We start from the raw sequence: 21018 nt of genomic DNA on the forward strand, positions 1-21018 counted from the left end.
AATTTATTGTTTTATTAATAAATTTTTTGTTGTTTCTATGGTCGTAACTAAATATAAATCAGCATTAGGTAAATTTTTTTATTAATATTATTATATCTATAGGTGAATTAGGTGCGGTTAAGTCAAAAATTCTTAGTAATTTTTTTTTAGTTCTTAATGTGTTGGCTACCTAACAATAAAATAATTGATATAAAACTTACACTTGCGAAAAAAAACTTGTTAAATTTTAGTTGAGTTTATAAGAAAATTTACATTCTTGTATATTAAAACGTGATTTAGTTTATCTTAACGTATTTACAACTTATACTATGTTATCATTTAAATCTCTGCTATAAACAGTAATGCAAAACTATTGCAATTGAAGGGAGATTTTTAATTATTTATTGACAAAAAAGTTCGGAAAGCGCCGGAAAAAACAGTAACACATAGCATTTGAACAATAAATAAAAGCAAAACAAGGCAAGAGAACAAAAAATTAACTTTAAATAGCGACATCATGTGTTGACACAGACAAAAGGAATGATTACAGTTTAAAAAATGTTTGAAAAGATATTTATTAATAGTATTTATGGTTAGGCTCGAAGCGACTTTGTCGCATTAAGCAGCTGCATTGATGACGTCAAATTTTCACAGTATTAGTGACGTCACAAAGAATGTCAGATTTCGTAGAATAAAAACGTTTGACAAAATATCACTTTCAACATCTTTTAGGTGTCTGTAAAAAGAAAAAAACTATTTACCAACAAATTTAACAACCAACAAGTATAACAGTCCGGTAATCTAATATAATGGTCAAGGCATTCAACTATAAGCCGAAAGGTTTCAGGTTCGAGTCGCACGAATGCTACAATGTTCGCCCTTTAGCCTTGTATTTACGTATCGCTTAAAACATGTGACAAAGGCATACCCTTCCCAAAAAATTTTAAAATTACCAAAAAAAATAACAACATATTTCCTATGTAATTTAGATATCGGTTTTTTACCTTTGCAAGAATAGTCCATATCCGAAAAGAAAACCATTTCTTGCGAAAATATAAACATGCCAAGTTTTCCACCGGCGTAAGTCTTATCGTATATGGGACCTGAATCCACAAGCAAATGCTTACCCTCATACATAGTAACCCTAAATAAAAAAGAAAAAAAATTTAAAACAAAGAAAAGTTAAATATTTTTATTTTTTTGTTTAAATTAAAGAATATCACTCGTTCGTTTTAATTTTTTTTTACATTTGAATAAATTTAAGTTACCTTATATAGCCTGTAAGAGGTCTGTGTTGTAAAGTCCATCTGTAGGCAACCATATCTTTCCAGCCTTGATGTTTTGTATCATACCATATAGTCCTAACCTAAAAAAAAACATATAATTTGCTTTACGTTGAATTAAAATGTGGTACACTGTTATAAACACATCGCAAATTTCCATAATACGCTTTCGAATATATTTTGACCTTAAGTTTTTAGTTCTTGGAACGATAACACGTGGTATAAATAGAAGTGTCTCAATATCAGTTTAAATGGGAAACCGATTGAAACCACAAGTTTTAATTAAAAAAGGTGAACAAGCCAACAAAATGGCGAAAATTTTTAGTTTTTTTGTAGTGTAGTATTTTAGCAAATTTAATATTACCTGGCCGGGAGTATCACCAGTATGCCAAAGTGCATTTCTTAATGCCTCTCCAGGGCCGGTAGTGGAATTCACAACCTACAATCATAATTGTTGTATTAGAAGTTGTATATTTTTAGTATCTTAAACAACAGATTAAAAACCTTGATACACAAAATAGACTTTTTTTTATTTTGTAAAAATGTGTGCCCACCTTAAGTTGAAGTGCGCCAGATGCGTGTGCTTTTGTTGGTTTGTTTTTCCAGTAAGTTTGCGAAATTTGCTTCCACATGACAACGTAGAAACGACTTGAAGACTGATATCCGAACACAAAACCTGCATAATCATCGTCGCTGTGCGTGTTCACGAAAAAAGTGCCACTGAAATCAACTGCTTCAAATCGGTCTTTACCTAAAACAAAAAACAAAAAATGTTATTTTTACAATTCAAGTGGCCTTTTTTTAAAGTTTATCAAAAAGCTAATTAAACGATTGATGCTTAAGAACAAAAAGATACAGTTTATTAAGTCGCTAATTTTTACCTATTGCGAGGCCGGGATCACAGTTGACGGTTTGAATAACTTCTTTTCCTTTGTGTCTTACAACCCAGTTCGGGTCTAATTGTGCAACGCCGTTGGGATCGAGAGGAATCATGTCGTATTTGCGGAAATCTGTAACACTTATTCCGGCGTTCAACGGGCACGCGTCGTCGGCGTCTGCGATGTTGTCACCGTCAAAATCTCCTTCACATTCGTCGCCTCGTCCATTGTCTGTTTAAAAAAAATCTTTTTTTTTATCTGGAAAAAATTAACAGCTATTTTAAAAAGAATGTTACTTGAAAAAATTTGGTAAATTTTAGGTTAATAAATTTAGAAGAAATAAAGTTAACTTACTGTCGGTGTCCAGTTGACTTGGGTTGACTACTAGTCTGCAGTTATCTTTGTCGTCCATAATACCATCATTATCATCATCCCAGTCGCATGCATCACCTACAAAAACCAAAAATATAATTGTTGCAAATCTCTGTTGTAGAATGTAGAACTATGCCAAGTTTTATATTGTAGAAATTTTTAAAGGTTTATACAATTATTTATAAATATTCATTACAAGCTGCTTTAAATTTTTTTACCACGTGTTATAAAAAAATCTCATAACTGATTTTAAAAATGGATTTATTTACCTATTCCATCTTGGTCATGGTCAGCTTGATTGGAATTTGCAATGTAAGGACAATTGTCTAAATTGTTTTGAATTCCATCTTCGTCTATGTCTAAGTTGTTGTCGCAAATATCACCTACTCCATCCGAATCACGGTCGTTCTGTGAAGTAAAAAAATCGATTAAAATTTAATTAATATTATGCGTTGTTAGAGGATATTTTTATATTTAGGACTTCAATTTTTTATATTTTCTGCGTTTGTGTATTTAATGTTATTTGGTTTTCACTTTTATGTTGGCCTTATTTGATTCAATTTTAAGTAAAATATGTTTAAATATTTTTTTCTGTTTTCAGGATATTGGTGAGGTTTATAATACTATTATAGATCCTTACTTGTTGGGGGTTATGTTGAAGTGGACAATTGTCGCAAGCGTCTCCTACTTCATCTCGATCGCTGTCAATTTGGTCCGGGTTGTAAATATAATCGCAATTGTCGTCCACATTCAAAACACCTTTTATGACAAAAATAAAATATGATTGTTTTGAAAAAAATAAAAAATCTTAGATTTTTAAAAACTTGGTGATCTACTTACCGTCGCCATCAATGTCGTCTGCGCATGCATCACCTTCCCCATTGTTATCTGTGTCATGCTGATCGGAGTTTCGATCGTTGGGGCAGTTGTCGCATCTATCCCCAACCCCGTCTCGATCCACGTCCCGTTGATTGGGATTATATACAAGCGGGCAGTTATCCTAATTGTAAAAATAAGAGTTAAAACTTTTTTCTTGAGAGTAAAGTAAACTCTACACAAGTTGAGATAAAAACGATGGGCAAAAAATGAACACTTAGACGTTGTTCACTAACCTGGTTATCAAGAACGTGATCGTCATCGTCGTCAGTATCACAAGCATCCCCTTCACCATCCCGATCTGTATCTTCCTGTCCGCTATTGGGAAGGGATTCACAATTGTCTCCGGCACAAGTTACCTAAAAAAACAATTCCTTTATTTAATAAAATTCTTACAACAAATGTTAAAGTTCAGTATTATCCCTTTTTTATTAAGAATACCGTGTGGATTTCGAATCAAAGCCTGTGTGTTATTTCAAGGAGGTAAAGCGTATTGGAAATTTTAAATTAAATGTGTTTGGGTCAAATTCGCAAAGCAACGTGTGTCATAACACGTTGGTAATTATTTTACCACTAACAATGTTTAACAATATCGACCTCCGCGGAGATGTTATAAGAGCACTCCGGAAAATCAACAGCTTACAGCTGTCTTTATTTACATGTAACACAATAAAATTATAATCCAGCTATCTTTAACTAAAAATTAATGTAAGTTTTTTTATTAAGTAAAAGTACCGTTACTCCGTTCTTTTCGCATGAAATTTCGTTATCAGCCCATCCGTCCAAGTCGCTGTCAGCTGCACAGACGAGTCCTTCACATGCTTCGCAGGTTGCATACCCAGGTCGACACTAAAAATAAGTGTGTTTTTTTATTTATTGCGTTAAAATCAACAAACCGCGCCTTAGTTGCAAGGTATTAGCCAATTGTAGGTGGAAGCCGAATGTAGAAGAGGAATGTGTAAATAAAAATGGTCGCACGCGACTCTATTGACATTTCAGAACAATGCTGTACAAATTAGTCAAATCTTAAGTACTGTGTTGTTAAACCTGTTGTACTTTAACAAGTAAATAAAAACCGAAACATTCGGAAACAATTTATACAAGTTAGGAGAAACAGTTCATTTTTATTTTTTAACCTAGGAGAACAAAGGCCTTTGTTGTGTGACAAACTCAAACACGTGGTTAGGGTCTGTACACAATAAAACGCCATTTAATTGGCACTAAAAACACGACAACATAATTCACGGTAGGTTTCCTAGTATCTCGTTCGTTGAACCGCCGGGATTCACAGGCCGGTTCCAAAAACAATTTTCTGTTTTCTAGCATGTTTTATTGGGCTGTAATTTATTCGCTGAAATTAAATACTAGAGATTTTGTTTATTAATTTGTGGAATGTTTTTTCTCCAAATCGAAAACCACACATTTCTGACGCTTCAGATTTTGTTCTTGGGTTTTAGTAAATAAGGAATTGAGAGTACCCAGACCTTAAACTTAAAAACACTCCAAAAGTTAAGTGGCCATTTTAGATCGGCATGTATTGCATTGTTTTGTGTATCCGAATAAAGAATCAAGTGTCTGAAGCACACCCATTTAGACACGGGAAAAACTTTTTAGACACGGGGAAAAAATTGGACAACGTGTTGTGTTTTTTTCGAAATACCACAACAACAAATTTTGTTATCAGACAACAACTCAACTGTATCGCGCAACATCAACTAAAAATATTTACCTTGCATTTAAATGGAGGACTGATTGTAAGACCAAGAAAAATACATTCTGAGTTTTCCGGGCAAGGATTATCGCCATCTGTGCAAGGGTTTACCATAACACATTCCTGTCGGTAGTTCTGAGCGTCCTCTACCCCGACCCCCGATGGTTTAGTACCTTTAATTATTTTAAATAAATAAGATAATAATAAACGGTACTTGCTCTTATCACAACTTTGTTTAGATCCAGTCTGCTTTAATTATGCAAAAAAATTGTCGATTTTAAAGTTAACTACCAACCTTTAAAGCCTGGTGGACAAGGAAGGCAAGTGTAACCAGGAAATTGGTTTTGGCATCTGTGGATTCCTTGATAGTGAAAGCAAGTATTTGGCACCATCGAACACTGCAATGAACATAGAGGTTTTTTACTTAATTGCGCTTTTGCAAGGCTAAGCAATATTTTCTAACTTTTCCTTAGTTTCTCCGATAACTTAACCACTCGCTTGTGGCCTAGACAAGAAGGCTGAACAACGGCGCCGTAAAAAGGAAACCACAAAGAAATAATGAATATTACCATATCAATGTTTATTCAATTAATTAGTTTGCCAAGTAGAATTAAAACAAGCTTAAATTTTAATACAGCACATGTGTTATATAGTTAAGATTGACACATACTTGAAACTCGTTAAAAACAATTTATATTTTTTCGGGATTAAAGCTTTTCGGTTCTTATAGTCGGATCTTAAGTCTAACCACTAAACAAGGTTAACTTAAGGTATGCGAATTAGTCTTAAGTGGAAAGATATCATGATGCCAAGCGAAGATAATTCTGCATATTTGTTACCGCCAAATAACATAGGATTACACTTTTCAAACTGTAAGCGCTCTCAAATATTTTAATTTACACCACAACGTGAAAAGATGTGTAATTTTCCAGACCGATATAGCCAAGAGATATGACATAGATGGTATTTGTTTATCTTATTTGACTTAAGCATGGTTTTACCTGCGATAAGCAACCAACATCGTGTGCAAATTTGTAAACGTGATATTTTAACAGCTTTTCTTTAAACCAGCTTTTAATGATTTTAGATGATTACTGGAAATTGTTAACAACATTTGACACTTCATGTTAACTTGGTTAAAATTTTAGTGCTTAAAATTTTAATTACAAGCTAGTACGTTCGACTAAGATAAACAGAAAATGGTAATCAATCTACCTCATCAATGTCAACGCAAGTAACTCCATCTCCCTTTGTTCCAACTGGGCATGATCCGCACTCAACATTACCCTCTACGTCTGAAGTACATTGTACGCCGTGATAGCATGGATTGGAAAGACAACCGTCTGCAAAGAGAATTTAGCTGTGATTAAATTTGAAATAACAAGTAATTTTATAACACTTTACAAATCATGGCAGTTGACTTAAGACTTCACATTAAAACATATTTTAATTTGAGTATATTTTATAACGTACCGATTGGACATGGCGTTTCGTTACAGGCTTCATAATCTCTTTCTTCTCCGATACAAAGCTTTCCACCGTATCTGGGTTTGGGGTTGTTGCACTTGTGTTTTCTTACCCTGAACCCAGTTCCACATGTCTCACTACATGCGCCCCAGGGTGACCAAGTACCCCAATTTCCATCGACTAAAAAGGAAAAAGAAAATTGACAATAGTTATCTAGTAAACCAAAAATCTTATTGATTAACGTGTTGTGTTATTGTAAATAATTAATTGAAAAAATATTTATATTTACTTGGACAGGCTGACTTTTTGCACGATTTTTCTTGTCGAGATTCGCCTGAGCAGTCTTGGCCTCCAAACTGAGGAGCTGGTGAGTTGCATTCTCTTAATCTTTCCTGCTGCCCGAGTCCGCATGTGGCGCTACAGCCCCCCCACGACGACCAGAGGCTCCATCTTCCATTAACTGAAAAAAAAATTATTTATAAACAAATTTAAATATTGGTATTTGGAGATTTTATTTTATTATTTGCTTAAAACATAAAATTAAACCATAAATTAAAAATTAAACCATAAGTTTCTTACTTGGACATGCCGGCAATTTGCACAATTTAACATTTCGTTCTTCTCCTGAACACTCCAAACCTCCATATCTTGGGACCGGTGAGTCGCATGTTCTTTCCCGGACCTTAAATCCTTCTTCGCCGCAAGTTTCAGAACAAGCACCGAAAGGCGACCATGAACCCCAGCCACCATTGACTGAAAAATAAAAAATAAATTTTCTTTTGAAAACAGGTTTTGTCTATTCATCGTAATCTTTCTAATTTAAAAAAAATTAGGTTGCTCTTTGTTGAAAAAAAAAATTTAAAAAGGGGGAAAAAACTCATTGTGCTTTTTTTATGTACTTACTCGGACAAGCGGGTGTTTCACAGTCTTTGTTTTCTCGGTCGATACCCACACAGTCTCTACCTCCATGCTGGGGCGCGGGCGAGTTACAGATACGGATCCTACTCACTCGACCTGTTCCGCACGTCACGCTACAATTAGACCACGGTGACCAAAAAGACCAAGCCCCATCGCGGACAACTTAAAAAAAAAACTTAAAATTTTATTTTTGGCAAAAAATGAAAACCCCCAAAAAAATTTTTCGAAAATTAACAAAATGTTTTTATTGGGACGGTTTAAAAAACAATATATTTACCTTTGAGCGGACAAATGTCACGAATGCAGTTCTTCGATTCCAGGCTATGACCGTTGCACGGAAAATGGACTCGATCACAAGCTCTTCCTCTAGTTTGAGTTCCAATACCGCAAGTAACTGTACATTCTGACCAAGCTGACCAGGCCGAAAATCCCTCTGTGTCTGTTTTAAAAATGGTTTTGTTATTTGTTTAACTCAAGTTTTGGTATATTTTTGTTTTGCAAAATACGCTAAGGTTAACATGATTTTATGAAGCAAATATATTAAAAAAGACATAAAGTTTATTGCAAGTGTTCCTTTTACAATAAAGATATTGTTTACGACAGTTCATCTGAACGGTTTTATAGCTTAAAGGCTGCGCTGGATTTTAAATCAACATTCTGTCTAAATAGGCGTGACAGAATAGTCGTAAATAGGTAGGTGCGATTTTCTTGTTGTTTTACTTGGTTGGGCACTTGACCTTCGACGACTTTAAATCACATTGAGTATTTGTTCGCGTTCGGGTGCTGGCTGTGCACACAAATTAATCTCGATCAAAAAAAAACAAAAGTCAGACGAGTCGACAGATGCTTGAAGCAACGAGCGAAAATATTTCGAAAATGCTAGACTCAGATTTAAACTTAGCTCTGCGTGACGTAAGATCAAGGTTTAGTTGACGTCAACGGTTTGGACAATTTCCCAACCGAATTAAAATTGAATTAAATACAAAAACGCGTTGTCATATTATAGCGCGTCATGTTAAGTTTATCGAAATAGCTTTTCCTTTTACTGTTGCAATTTATAATATTGCAACATATATCTCTAATTGACCAGACTTGGCTAAAGCGAACACGTTGTCGCGGTCGCCATATGTTTACGAGTGTCTGTAGATTAACATTCGCAAATCAGGCTTAATCACACCTGTCGTCTGCTGTTACTTATCTTAGAACTATCCCGTTAGAATTACACGAAAACAAGTAAAGGTCTAACGAATAATTTTCTTCCCGTATTTGGAGGGTTTAACTTTTGTGTCGCAGAGGCTAGACACCGACTAAAAAAAACACACGAAAATCCGTAAATTCCCCACATTTTTTTCGGTTGTTTAAATAGAAAAGTATAACCCGTAACCATAATAGAAAACTATATTACAAAAATATGTATTGTATTTTGCAATTTCAAATGAATGATATGACCCGTTTTATATAATCGGCACGTAATCCTATACCGCACAAATTTACTTTGAAATGTGGTTATCGATATCGAATATAAAGTTTTAAAAATGTCATAACGGTAATTTAAAAATATGATGGATAGAAAAGATTTGGTTCCAACTTTTATGCGGTCTGGCCGCGATACCTGAAAGACGTAAAGGAATTTATAAAAAAACAAGTCGGCACGAACGAAACTGCGCATAAAAACAACTTAATCAAATTAGAGTTTAAAGCACATTATTCAAATAGCTTTCGAATTATTAAAGATGAATTTCTAAGCGTGGTTGCTATTAGAGCGTGTAACCACCGCGCGACTAAGCGATATACTATGTACAGGCATCCGAATTGACACTAAAGCGATATTTCCTTTTCTCGGGTTACCACTTTGTTTGTAAATAAGCCAAAAAAGGGGTCGATACAGTACAAAGAACATCCGCAAGCGAGACCCCAGTCTACTTTTATTTCAGAGCACTTAAGCGGCAAATTCGCACATATCCCATAATGATACCCCCCTTTTTCTTTATAATTGAGGGTTTATTTCACCAGGAAACCTTCGCATTTTGCATTCTATTTATATACTGATGTGTATACCCGTAACATTTCGCGTGAGTCATCAGAGTTTAAAATCATCGCGGGCTTGAAATTTGACAAGCAGTGAGTCAAATGATAAAGATTTTGATTAAAAGTTTTTTCCCAACGAGATTAAATCTAAGTAGAAAAACATTTAGTTTTCAAAAATGTTATTTATGTTTTTCTTACTTTTGCATTCTGCGCAACAGTCTCCAGGAGTTCGAATAATTTCAATTTCTTTGCAGTTTAAAGTCGGGCATGTCTGATTCTCGCAGTGAATTCGACCATTCTGATCAAAAAAAAAATTCCAAAGGATAAAATATATTTTTGTAGATTTAAAATAAATCCGTGTGTAGCGTTGGATAAACATATAGGTTGAAGACACATGTTTATCCTATAAATATAAAATACCACACACGTAAAACTAGTTTTGTGATTTAAAGTTTTCGGATAAAAAAGGCTTATACATTTACTCAGGCGGGTACTGTAAGTAAATCTAAAGTACTTAAAGGATGAATTTTTACTGAGCAATTTGAATCGACTTGCGTACATCAAAAAAAGGTTATTAAATTGGTTGGAATTTATTATTACTTACATCACAAGAGCAATTTTTGCAATCATTTCTTTTCCAGCTTTCGCCATGATTGAATCTCACTTCACCATCCCAGCATGGGTTATTAAATGTTTGGCCGATCGGCACTGTACCTTGGACTTCGTTGTCCTTGCACACCATGTTGCACTCCTCGTTCAAAACTTCTAGGATGAATTTTCGCGCCGCTTCATCCGCGGACGAAAAGGGGTCCCTTCGCGGGCTTTGACGAGACGGCAAAGATCTAATTGAGGCAGGGGTGACGTCCAACTCATCAGGTTCTTCGGATCTGTTGAGCGTCGGGTCTGGGAAATCTAAATTAAAAAATGGCGTCACAAAGTGTTTTGGGTATTGTTAGTTTTTCTTATCACAATAAGCGAAATTTAACTTACCTTCTTGGCATCCCTGAGCGGTTAAAACCTCACGTAGAGTAGTGCCTACCATCAATAACACCTTCTGCATGGAGCCCTAAGCAAACAAAAAATATATATTAGAGCATACCCAAGTCAATATTTTTTCTCAAAATAGCGTTTTTCTGCGCATATTAAGCTATACAACGGTGCCTTGTTGTCTGTGCCGCTGTGTACAGATGTCAATCTATGCGACCCCTACCATTCACAGTAATATTAAAGCGGGTACAAATTAACAAATAAACGTTTACGGGGCCTCGTTACTATATGGTTTCAATTACAGGCACGTGTTATTTAAATATGGGTAATTTATTTTTAGAATAACTTACAATTTTTATGAAAAAAGTAATCATTGAAATTTAATAAAATTATTAGGTCCTCTATTATTAAATTATTAATTCCTCACCCTGTAATCTTGTTCTGAACCATAAGCAGTTGCGACCTTAAGTTCGCTGTTCCGCGAGTCCATTCGTTTGTAAAACTGGAAGTCCAGAGTCTTGGTGCCTACAAGTTTACAGTTTACATACAACCTGACGCTAGTACCAGTTACCGCTAAGGTCACCTTTACCCATTGACGGTAATTTTTACCGCGTGCAATACCAGTAGAGTCAAAAGTCGCCACGGCTCTGTTTCCACCGATAGAGTAATGTAGAGAGAATGAGTTTAATTTGCTGTTGCTTATCAGTGCCATAGACGCGGCGGGTATAGATGTCGACTTGGGAACAATACTCATTATTGTACCCGCGTTCTTTCCATGCTGTTTAAGCGTAGCCGTAAATATGAACCCAGTGGATTGTGCTAGATTTGCGCACATTAACATGTATTCGTTACCGGATGAAACTAGCTCAATCCCACCAAGAGGTTTTCGAAATTTATACGCGGCCAAGTATTTATTAGGGGCCGTACTGTCTCGTGCTATGACAGGTGGGCGGATAGCTACATTGGTCATCAAAGTTAAATCATATGTACCCGGTGCACCTTTAATAAACATGTAAAGTTAATTAAATTACATGAATTTTAATTAAAAGAAAGTTTTGTATTACAGAGATTGATTTACCTTTTTTAAATATAAAATTCACCAATAAATAAAAAAAATGTTAATATTTGATTTTAAAATTTATTATTTTTATTCCATGCATATTAACAGCCTCTGTTTGTTGTTCCCGCGTTTGGTCTCATAATTTATCAAAAATAAATATTGGTAAACTTACCTACTACCGTAGATGCAAGCACTAAGCCAACAAGACCGATTAGAACTTGAACTTTCATTGCCGGAAAAACAACTTGAAAGCAAATATTAGAAAAAAAACTTGAAAACAGCAGTATTCTTTTACTTAACGTTTTTATATTTTCTTACTAAAAACATTAAAAAGATAAAGTTATACATAATGATGCCCATCAAATTTTAGCTAAGAACATTCGGTTAAAACCTAAACTTCAATTGGTCTAACTAAATTAATTCAAGTTAACCAGTATTTATATGTGTGGAGACTGAAAACTTTCACCTTGCTAATAGTGTATTCGAAACTGAAAAATACATCCTTTAAATTGCCGCAGCGGATGGCAAAATGCTTTTTGAGTCTACATGTGATGTGCATAACCTAACAAGGCCATAAATTGTCCCCGCACGCTATTCATATGCGTGTTGTGGTTTTATGCCTATGTTTAACTGTTTTGTTATACCTAAACATAGAAATGGCACGAAACTTTTTGATAACCACTCCTCGATAACGACCAATCAAATAGTATGCCCCCTAATTTAAAACCTATCAAAGGCAATCTGCTAATTTGTCCCACAAAAGGCACGACTTTTTTATGCTGTCGCACGCTATTCGAAATATTCGACGATTTTTGGAAAATCGTTTTCTAAATTTTAAAAATCACTTCGGTAAGTTACTTTCTTGCTTTAAAAACCGGCTACTGTCTGCTTGATAAAACACGTTGTGATCATTTGGTATAAATGTAGCGGTATATATAAGCTCTCCTGGGCCACGCGTGCATTTCTCTTTAGGTTAGCCTTTTACGCGAGTCAAATCCCTTTATGGGCATTAGTTGCGTATTCTAGCCTGTGGCTGGCTTGCTTTAAGCCAACATTCATTTCCCAGCCTCGTTAACTGACGTCAAGGTTCGATATAGAATGACGGAAAATATTTTAAGAATCTGATGTTGACAACGCTGCGTTATGAATGCACTCAGAGGTTTAAATACCTCAGCGCTATCCTTTTCACTTTGAAGCTAAAATAATCCGAATTCCTTATCAATGCACCAGTACAAAACCAACCATATAAGGTAACCGTCGAGTATTCACAACAAAATACCCATTGTTAGAGTAAATCAACAATTTTAAAATGTGCACTTATTTTACTTTAATAAAGCGGCTTTGTTCGGATGCTAGCCTGGTTGGCAATAATGTTATACAGTACAGCGGGTTTATACAAACAAATAGCTGCGCTAGGTAGTGTGTATTGAATTGTTAAACTTCTATTTGTTTTCTTACCTTTACAAACCAACCAAAGTAAATGAATCCATCAAGGTTATACTGTTATCAGAGATTTTATTCTTCAATTTTAATATCAGCCAATAAAGGTTAAAAACCCCGCGTTATTTGAATCCTTTTTATTCCATTTAAGTCGCCTGTCTTAGTTTTTTAAGCGTTACGTAATGAAACCTGCGGAAATTATTAAGTTTTAAATGATTAAAGACAATGTTTATCCTTAAGGTCAACTAAATTTAGCAAGCACTATATCAATGCCATATACAGTGACGTCACAATACTTCTTTTCTGTAATTTTATCGTTGAGCTTTACACACTGCACTAAATCGACGCAGATAGAGTTGATAATTCGAGAGAGAAATGTACACCATTTTGCCATAAAACGCATCGTTATAATTTTGTTTACTGTGATTTTGTTTATGACTTTGTCATTTCTCACCTAGTGTTAATACTTTAGGCATTATGGTTAAATTTTCTAATAAAAAATTAAGGGTTAGGTGGTTTTATTTTAGTAGTACTAGACGTAATTCGTACGCCAAGGGTTAAATTTCTTGCATATTGGTAGTGGCACTTAAGTATTAGAGGGCTTCCACTTGGAGCTTTTGTGTTTTTTAGAAGAGTATTAGTTCAGTAGTCGTCTTGCTAAACGTCAAGTGCTCCTAAATCTTGATAAATATGTTTTTACAGGCTAAGATTAAGTAGACGGAACGTCAGACCCTTTTATTCAAGGTCGGAAGCAGAAACTCATTACTTAAATACTTTAAACGTGTTGATGTTATTTGGAAAATATTTGTGCCAAGATAGGCCAAGTAAGTTTATTGAAAGGTATTTTAATTTTTACATTTCTACTTACTCTTAAATTTTTGTTCACAATAATTAAGAAATAGTTGAACAGGGATCATTTTTTACATATAAGTTAACATATACCTCTGTTGTAATAAAAATTAATGGCAATAAAAAATTACCTTATAAAAACACGTTGTAACGAAATTTAAAATGCAATAACTAAAATTACTTTTTTTTTAATTTGTTTTATAGATAAATCAATAGTAAAATATTTAACATTTTATTTGAGGTCAATATGCATAATAAACTCTTATTTCTTTTATTTTAGCAGCAATCTAAAAACTTAAATGTCCAATAGAATTTTAAAAAAACATAACTTGCTAGGTAATGTATATTGTGTTCGAACATCTCTATATTAAAAGTTTATTTGATAACAAAAGGCACCTTCTTGTCTACAGATAAAAACATTTTGGATTTAAGATCAGATGATTAGATAATTTCCCTTCCTTCACCTCTGCTTCACAACGTTTAGATTATTTATCATTTTATAATATGTCTTTAGTGGTTTTTAACGTGAAAAGTTTGTTATATAGAAAAGTGATTTGTTTTATTTTCGCTTAAAAAAATATTTTAGAAAACACTAAAAAAATAATTTATTTGGCAAATATAATTTTTAGGTATGCCCGGGTTACGAAACTGTTTATTTAAATAACTCATTTTTGCAAATTTATTTTAACGATGGATAATTATTTGTTTAAATAAAGCAGTGGTGCAGGAAAATACCTATAATGGATGTTCAAAAAAATATTTAAAATATCGAAAAAAAATTTAAAAATATAAATTTTTTTATTTAAAATCTTGTACTAAAATTTTGAGTTTATAAAATAATAGTTTACTAAATTATAAGATGAGCTTTACAAGAGATTAAAATATAAAATTACAATTTTAAATTGCCCAAATAAAATAAATTCAAGTAAAATCATATTTCTTACAAGTCCACAACAAGGTATTGCGTGGGTTGGAAATTGGATTAAACTAACTAACCTCATGTGAATCAGACGGTATGAGTCAAAGATTTAAGTCTTAAGATTAGTTTTTCGAGATTCTACAGTTTTTAAACAACAGCAACCGTAGATACGAATATGGACCTTATAGGGAATCGTTTTTCCATACCAACAGTTTTTAACAAAAGTTGTAAACATTTAAAAAAATGAAAAAATTTTAATGTTTTTTCTTAAAAATAAAAATTTGGCAGTTTATTGATTTTGAAAATTCAAATTAATAAATTTAAAATAATTCACTAAAAAATGTTACTGCACGTTTAAAATCATGGCATTTAATAAAATTTTAAACAGAATGATTGTAATTTTTTAATAATTAAATCTATCAACAAATTCGTTTCATTTCAAAATTTGTTAGGCATCATTTAAATTAAAATATAGGAATAAGAAGTAATTAATTAAATTCGCTTTGTATAAATTAAAGAAAAGTTAACCTGTTGGTAAAAAATTGTTGGCATATTTAAGCTATTAGTTTTGGCGCACAACTCCAAATATGCTCTAAACAAAACAAATTGAATTCTCGCGGTTTTTAGTAAGGCTAGGTGTTTAAGCGTGTTCGCTATTTAAAAGTTATCCATCATCTAATTAAACTTGGGAAATTCGGTATCAAGGTTGTAACAGTATACTCGTGGGCTTAAATAAAACCATCATTTATTATAATATAGTTATCACTTCCGTTTAGTTTAGAAATGTTAATTTATCTAAAACATTTTATCTAATAGGGTTATGCATAATTTAACCTGGCTACATTAACGATTTTTACGAACAAAAACGATTTTTCATTATCTGTCAACATGGTTATTAAATGTCTAGTCTGTTAAAATGTTGGTCTACTAAAAAATTATTGTATTAATTATTTTTTCCAACGTATGTATAACTTAATTAGGGTAGCTTAGGATACGTGTTGAATACCGCAGTTTAACCAAAAAGTTTGTTTCTCAAAATCCCTCAATATTTCGATAAAGCTGTCTTTGAACATATTTGGAATGGAATTTAAAATTTAAGAGAAGGCTTATTTCAATAAACACATTTTTGCGTCGATTAAAAGTTTAAGAATATGCGCTGTTAAATACATTCTTAAGCGAATTAAAAGAAATACATTATAATACTGTATTTATATACAATTCAATGACGTATATATAATAATAATAAAATTATAAGATAGTTTTTAATTATAAATTTTGAATAACAAAATTTTTTGAGTGTTATAATTATTTTTTGACAATAAAGCACAGATATATAAATTTGAAACTATTATATAAAATAACAACTTAAAAAAATTAAAAATTTTAAATCAAATTTCGGTTTCATCTTTAGAACCCATTTAGCCCAAGGAACGTATTTTTAAAAAATTATCAAAAAAATAATAACTTAAAAATTATTATACTTAATTAAAGCTTAAAGCAAGAAATAAAAAATCTGATTCGTTAAGGGCCCCAAAGATAACAGACCGCGCCTTTCGTCAATTAACAAATCGTTTTTATCAAAACCTCGAACGACGAGGTTGATGTGTTTGCGTGGTCACCCTCTAGCGAAATTATTGTTGATGCAACAGTTGCACGCTTTGCTGACGTCCAACGCTGACGTCATCACAGACGGGTCGCGTGCGGTAAATTCTTTTGTGATCAAGTTTGCTCGAAAAAATCGTGGTCGGGTGCGCTTGACTTTAAAACATTCCGTTCTGGAAAAAAAAAACATTTTGTGATTTTATGATTTTAATTTTTGTAAAAAATTGAAGGCTTTTTATATTTTACCGAGTACCAGATTTCTAAGTAATGGTGGATTATTTTCGATTTTATTTTTAAATCAGAAATTTTAAAGTGTTTTTATTTTGGCATTTCAGCATTTCAACTGATGTTAAGACGATTACTAGATGTTATAATTGACATATAGCGCCCACATACGACAAAACTAATGTGCATTTAATCTCTGATTTTAATTTAAACAAAAAAAAATTAAGAAAATTTTTTAAAAATTAAATAAAAAAATGCGTAAGTTATTTTTTACAATACAAAAATTTTAAGATATTAAATCTTGATATTATTGTTTTCAGTTTTTATTATGTAAAAATTAAAAGTCGCTATATTATATATCAAATGACAACGTAAAGATGACCTCTGTGACCTAATAAAAATTCCAATATTTTTCACTATGTATTTAAAACATACCAGTAACTCGATCCCAACTAAACAACTCAAACAATGGATTCAATATTAAAACAATGTGTCGTTTACCTTTGCCAAAAACTAAACAACTTATATCTAAAATATAATTTATTTGTTCAAGCTAATGATTTAAATTTTAATAATATTTTGTAAGTAATTTACAGTTAAAATAATATTGCATTCCAAATGAATTTCATAATAATATAACAACCTTCTATAATATTTTATGTTGTGTGGACTGATAATTGAAACGTGATTCCCTTAATTAGGCTCGCTTCACACAGTTTAAATTACGTTTGTACAAAAGGTAGATCAATTTATATTGATTAACACGTATTTATGTAATACACCATAGGTAGACTTTTGGTGTACCACAACAGAAAAATATAAAGGGTGGATTATAAAATGAGACAAGTAAAGTCAAAAGTGTGTAAAGTAATAACACTGAAACAGGTTTATAGTATTTACAGTCAGCAAATCAGACACGGGAATAAATGTGATGATATTTTAGATGTTAACACAATAAACAAATATGAGTTACTCATACACAAACCGCAAATTTGCGTTTTTAAAATTTTTTTTTCTTTTTGACTGATTTTTAAAATGTATGTTTGTAAGATCATAAGAAAAAGGTTATAATGGCAGGGGTTGATTTGTCAAACATTCCGAGTCTTGCAGTGACACGATCCACTCCGATGATCCGGAGGAAACAATCACATGCATTTTTTCGTCTTCCTGCTTCCAGGAGTTCAATCTCTTTAAGGGAGATGCGAACCATACCTAGAAAACCAAGGGTATTACAATATAGAATTTTTACATTATCGTTAATACTTTTTCATCATTTATTCACATACAATTTCATTTTTCAAACCGATATTTATACTTAGCCTTGTATTATCAGTAAATTATATACAAAGTTATATATGCTCTATTAAAATTCTGGATCACTTGTACTTTACGGTTCTCGGAAAAACTCTTGTACTTTGCGGTCCTAGCTATAATTCTCTATGGTACTATATTGACCTAGCTAATTCTCTTTTTCGTATTTTACGGTCGTAGTTGATTCTCTCTCGTATTTAACGGTCTTCGCAGATTCTATCTTGTACTTTACGGTCCTAGCTAATTCTCTGTTGTACCTTAAGGTTCTATGATTTTCCGAGAACCGTTGAGTACAAGTGATCCTAAATTTTTAATATTTAATTATTTTTTCACCAATAGAATATTTTAACTGTACTTAGACTAGATTTTTATTAAAGATATCAGCCGATAATATTTAAATGTAAATGTGCTATATTAATTAAATAAATTGGGATACACTTAGCATGGCATACCTTTTATTTTAAAACTAAAAAAACAACGCGATGTTTATACAAACCGTATTCTAAACACGACTAGACTTGATATTTACAATAATAAGTTTTAAAAAAGTGCATAACAAAAAGAAATCTATTGTATGTACGTTGTAACCTAATGTAGTGTAAATATTGCAGGTCGTTAAGGCGAGTCGCTATACAATGTGAAAGCACAGCAGATACCGCACACCAATATAAATATTACACACTTTATAAAATATGTAAAGTCAAACACAGTTAGACATAGCTTGCAGTAATAGGACGTTTATGGTTCAAGCAACTAAATTATAGAAATGGCGTCTTTTGTATCGGGCAGGTTAACAACAGCAGAAACTATAAATCAGTCGCCTAATAAAGCTTATTCGACTTATACTAAGGCTTGTATTTGCTATTTTTTGTATGTAATTATTGATAATGTCGAAAGGTTGTGGCCTAAATATACAGTGACATTTTATTATACCCCAACTCAGGCTTGTATAAACATTGGCAGTTTTTAATACTGTTGATTATAAATGACTGCTAATCTTACCGTCGTCTAACTTAAAAACTCTACAACATAAAGTCAGTCGGTATTAAACACAAGGCCTTTTATAATGAAGCCAAGTGTTGAGTAATTTGATATGAACGTCAAGTTTGTTTAAATATAAATCTACACGTTTCAATCCACAATGTTATAAATTGCTTAATATATTTCTCATATACCAAGAATTGGTGTTTACATATATTTTATCATTTTTGTACAGGGAAGAAAAACACCTCAAGAAACGTTTACGCCTCCACTTACTGATAGAGAATGGTGGAGAGTGACTTTAAAGGTGACTTTAAAACTAAAAAAACAAGTTTACCATAGTTTATACTTTATTTATAACATATCAAAAGCATTGTTAAGCGTTGAATGTATTTTTTTATATCTCCTTATGGGGATATGTTTTTTGATATTTTTATCGGGTAAGGGTGTGCGGTTTGGGACGTGTTTGAGCTATTCGTAAACAGCGGGTTCACGGGCAAATAAGGGCATTGAGGTGGCTTGAACCCAAAACTTTTGGCCCACACTTTAACGCCATGACCCGTTAACAACACTAACAGATTTTTTTTTAGGATACACCTGTTCCGGGAACGTACGAGATCAAGAACTTTCTAGAAGAAAGGGAACTCAATCGCATTAAAGCCACTTACAATTTTAAAGGTGAGGGACGTAAAAAAAATCCTGGAAACAACCGAAACGGAAATGTGTTGCTGCCGGGCGCTTACGAACATCGGGATTTTTTATCAGCCCTTGAGACCTTGCCTTTGACTTACCAGTTTAAAAGTACTGGCCGCAAGAGGGTGCTGCCGGGCATAAAAGATCGAGATATTAATGTTGCACCATGCCAATACGAAACTGCAAGGGGGCTTGTAATCAAAACACCAATTTTGTAAGTTTACACATTTAAATGAGAATTTTTTTTATTTTTAGTTACCTCTTATAACGCAAAAGATTTTTTATTTAATAGTTATGCAAGGCTAGGCTTGTATAACATTTTGCGTAATTAATTGACTATTTTGATTTTTTATTTTAGACACGGCGCATTTAAATCACAATCTCCCCGCTTTCCTACGAAATATTTCAACCCGGTACGTTTATTTTAACATTAAAATTATAAATTTTTCATTTACATAAATTAAAACATACTGTTAGTTGTAGTGTTTTATAATAATAGAAAGAAGGTCCTCCTCCTGGATGTTACGAACCACGTGACATGAACGAGAGTCCAACTGTGTCATCTTGTTTTAAATCTAGAACCCCGAGATTTCACACTTCACAAACGGTATAATTTCGTATCAAATTAGTTAGTGTATAAATGTTTAAAAATGCAATTGATACTCATAGCCATACATTGTTCAGTAGTTAAGTTACACAACATTAGCAACTAAGAGTAAGATGCATTGTTAACGCAAGATAGCGTTAATATGTTTAAAATAACAAATCGAAGTTACAAAAAATTACAGCATGGCTAAAAAAAATTGTTGTTGCTACTAAACAATTTAAATAATTTTTAAATTATTACTATTACCTAAAGTTTATTTGTTTAGAAAGTGCCTGGCCCAGCTCACTACGCAGCGACTTACCAAACACCTCAAGCCTCATCGTTGGGTAAAATGGGTCGGATGCATGGTCTTTTCTTTCGAAATTCATTCGAAGTTTAAACGCCGTTAACTTCTTTATATTTGTGTTCAATTTTATAGTTCAATAAAAGAAGCATTCACGTTATTTTACTGCAAAATATAAGTTATAGATTCCATAACATAGTTTTTAATGTCTTACTTACCTACTTATAGGCTATAGGCGTAATGATTATACGCATAAACTCAGACTGCCTACAACGCTTACTTACATTAAAAAGAGCAACTTTGGCGTGTTTTCGATTTGACTTACGATTGCTTAAGTTTGGCTAGTTTCAGTTGTAGTTGAAGTGGAAGCAAGTTATGGTTAGGAAAATAGCATTTATTTCAAAAAGGTGTTTATAAATATTTGTTGTTATATTATTACGATGAAATAAAATCAGTTATAAATTTTAAAACATTGCCATTTACCTTTGAGTACAGTACTTACTTCAGGCATGTCATAAAAACTGTAACAAATGACAATCCAATAAAGTG

The 21018-nt window shown here is 32.7% G+C and overlaps 2 protein-coding genes and 1 long non-coding RNA gene across 4 annotated transcripts; 2 read left to right on the forward strand and 1 right to left on the reverse strand.

Annotated features, from left to right (window-relative positions):
• Positions 1–358: 358 nt before the first annotated feature.
• On the reverse strand, positions 359–11876 carry LOC145753618 (thrombospondin-1-like). Its single transcript, XM_082570022.1, has 25 exons — positions 11732–11876; positions 10927–11498; positions 10503–10578; positions 10117–10424; positions 9711–9810; positions 7762–7923; positions 7470–7646; positions 7146–7319; positions 6856–7026; positions 6573–6746; positions 6315–6442; positions 5395–5497; positions 5118–5272; positions 4124–4237; positions 3625–3747; positions 3353–3512; positions 3153–3271; positions 2782–2920; positions 2495–2590; positions 2144–2371; positions 1817–2013; positions 1627–1701; positions 1248–1345; positions 984–1123; positions 359–715 (listed from the first exon to the last, which is right to left on the reverse strand). The coding sequence occupies exons 1-25, from the start codon at positions 11787–11789 to the stop codon at positions 708–710; spliced, it is 3855 nt and encodes a 1284-aa protein (XP_082426148.1). The 5' UTR covers positions 11790–11876; the 3' UTR covers positions 359–707.
• A 1506-nt stretch (positions 11877–13382) lies between these two features.
• Positions 13383–14579, forward strand: LOC145753619 (uncharacterized). 2 transcript variants are annotated; one of them, XR_014283850.1, is made up of 3 exons: positions 13383–13823; positions 14129–14184; positions 14259–14579. It is a non-coding gene; the product is annotated as an uncharacterized LOC145753619 (long non-coding RNA). The 2 variants fall into 2 exon arrangements; XR_014283849.1 differs by lacking the exon at positions 14129–14184.
• Positions 14580–17446: 2867 nt separating this feature from the next.
• LOC145752802 (protein STPG4-like) lies at positions 17447–20620 on the forward strand. The gene is made up of 6 exons (XM_082569142.1): positions 17447–17820; positions 19122–19193; positions 19477–19793; positions 19938–19992; positions 20079–20186; positions 20452–20620. Exons 1-6 carry the CDS (start codon positions 17665–17667, stop codon positions 20563–20565), a joined length of 822 nt encoding a protein of 273 aa, XP_082425268.1. The 5' UTR covers positions 17447–17664; the 3' UTR covers positions 20566–20620.
• The last annotated feature ends 398 nt before the right edge of the window (positions 20621–21018 follow it).

Source organism: Corella eumyota, chromosome 5, assembly GCF_963082875.1.
Source record: "Corella eumyota chromosome 5, kaCorEumy4.1, whole genome shotgun sequence".
Lineage (NCBI taxonomy): Eukaryota > Metazoa > Chordata > Ascidiacea > Phlebobranchia > Corellidae > Corella > Corella eumyota.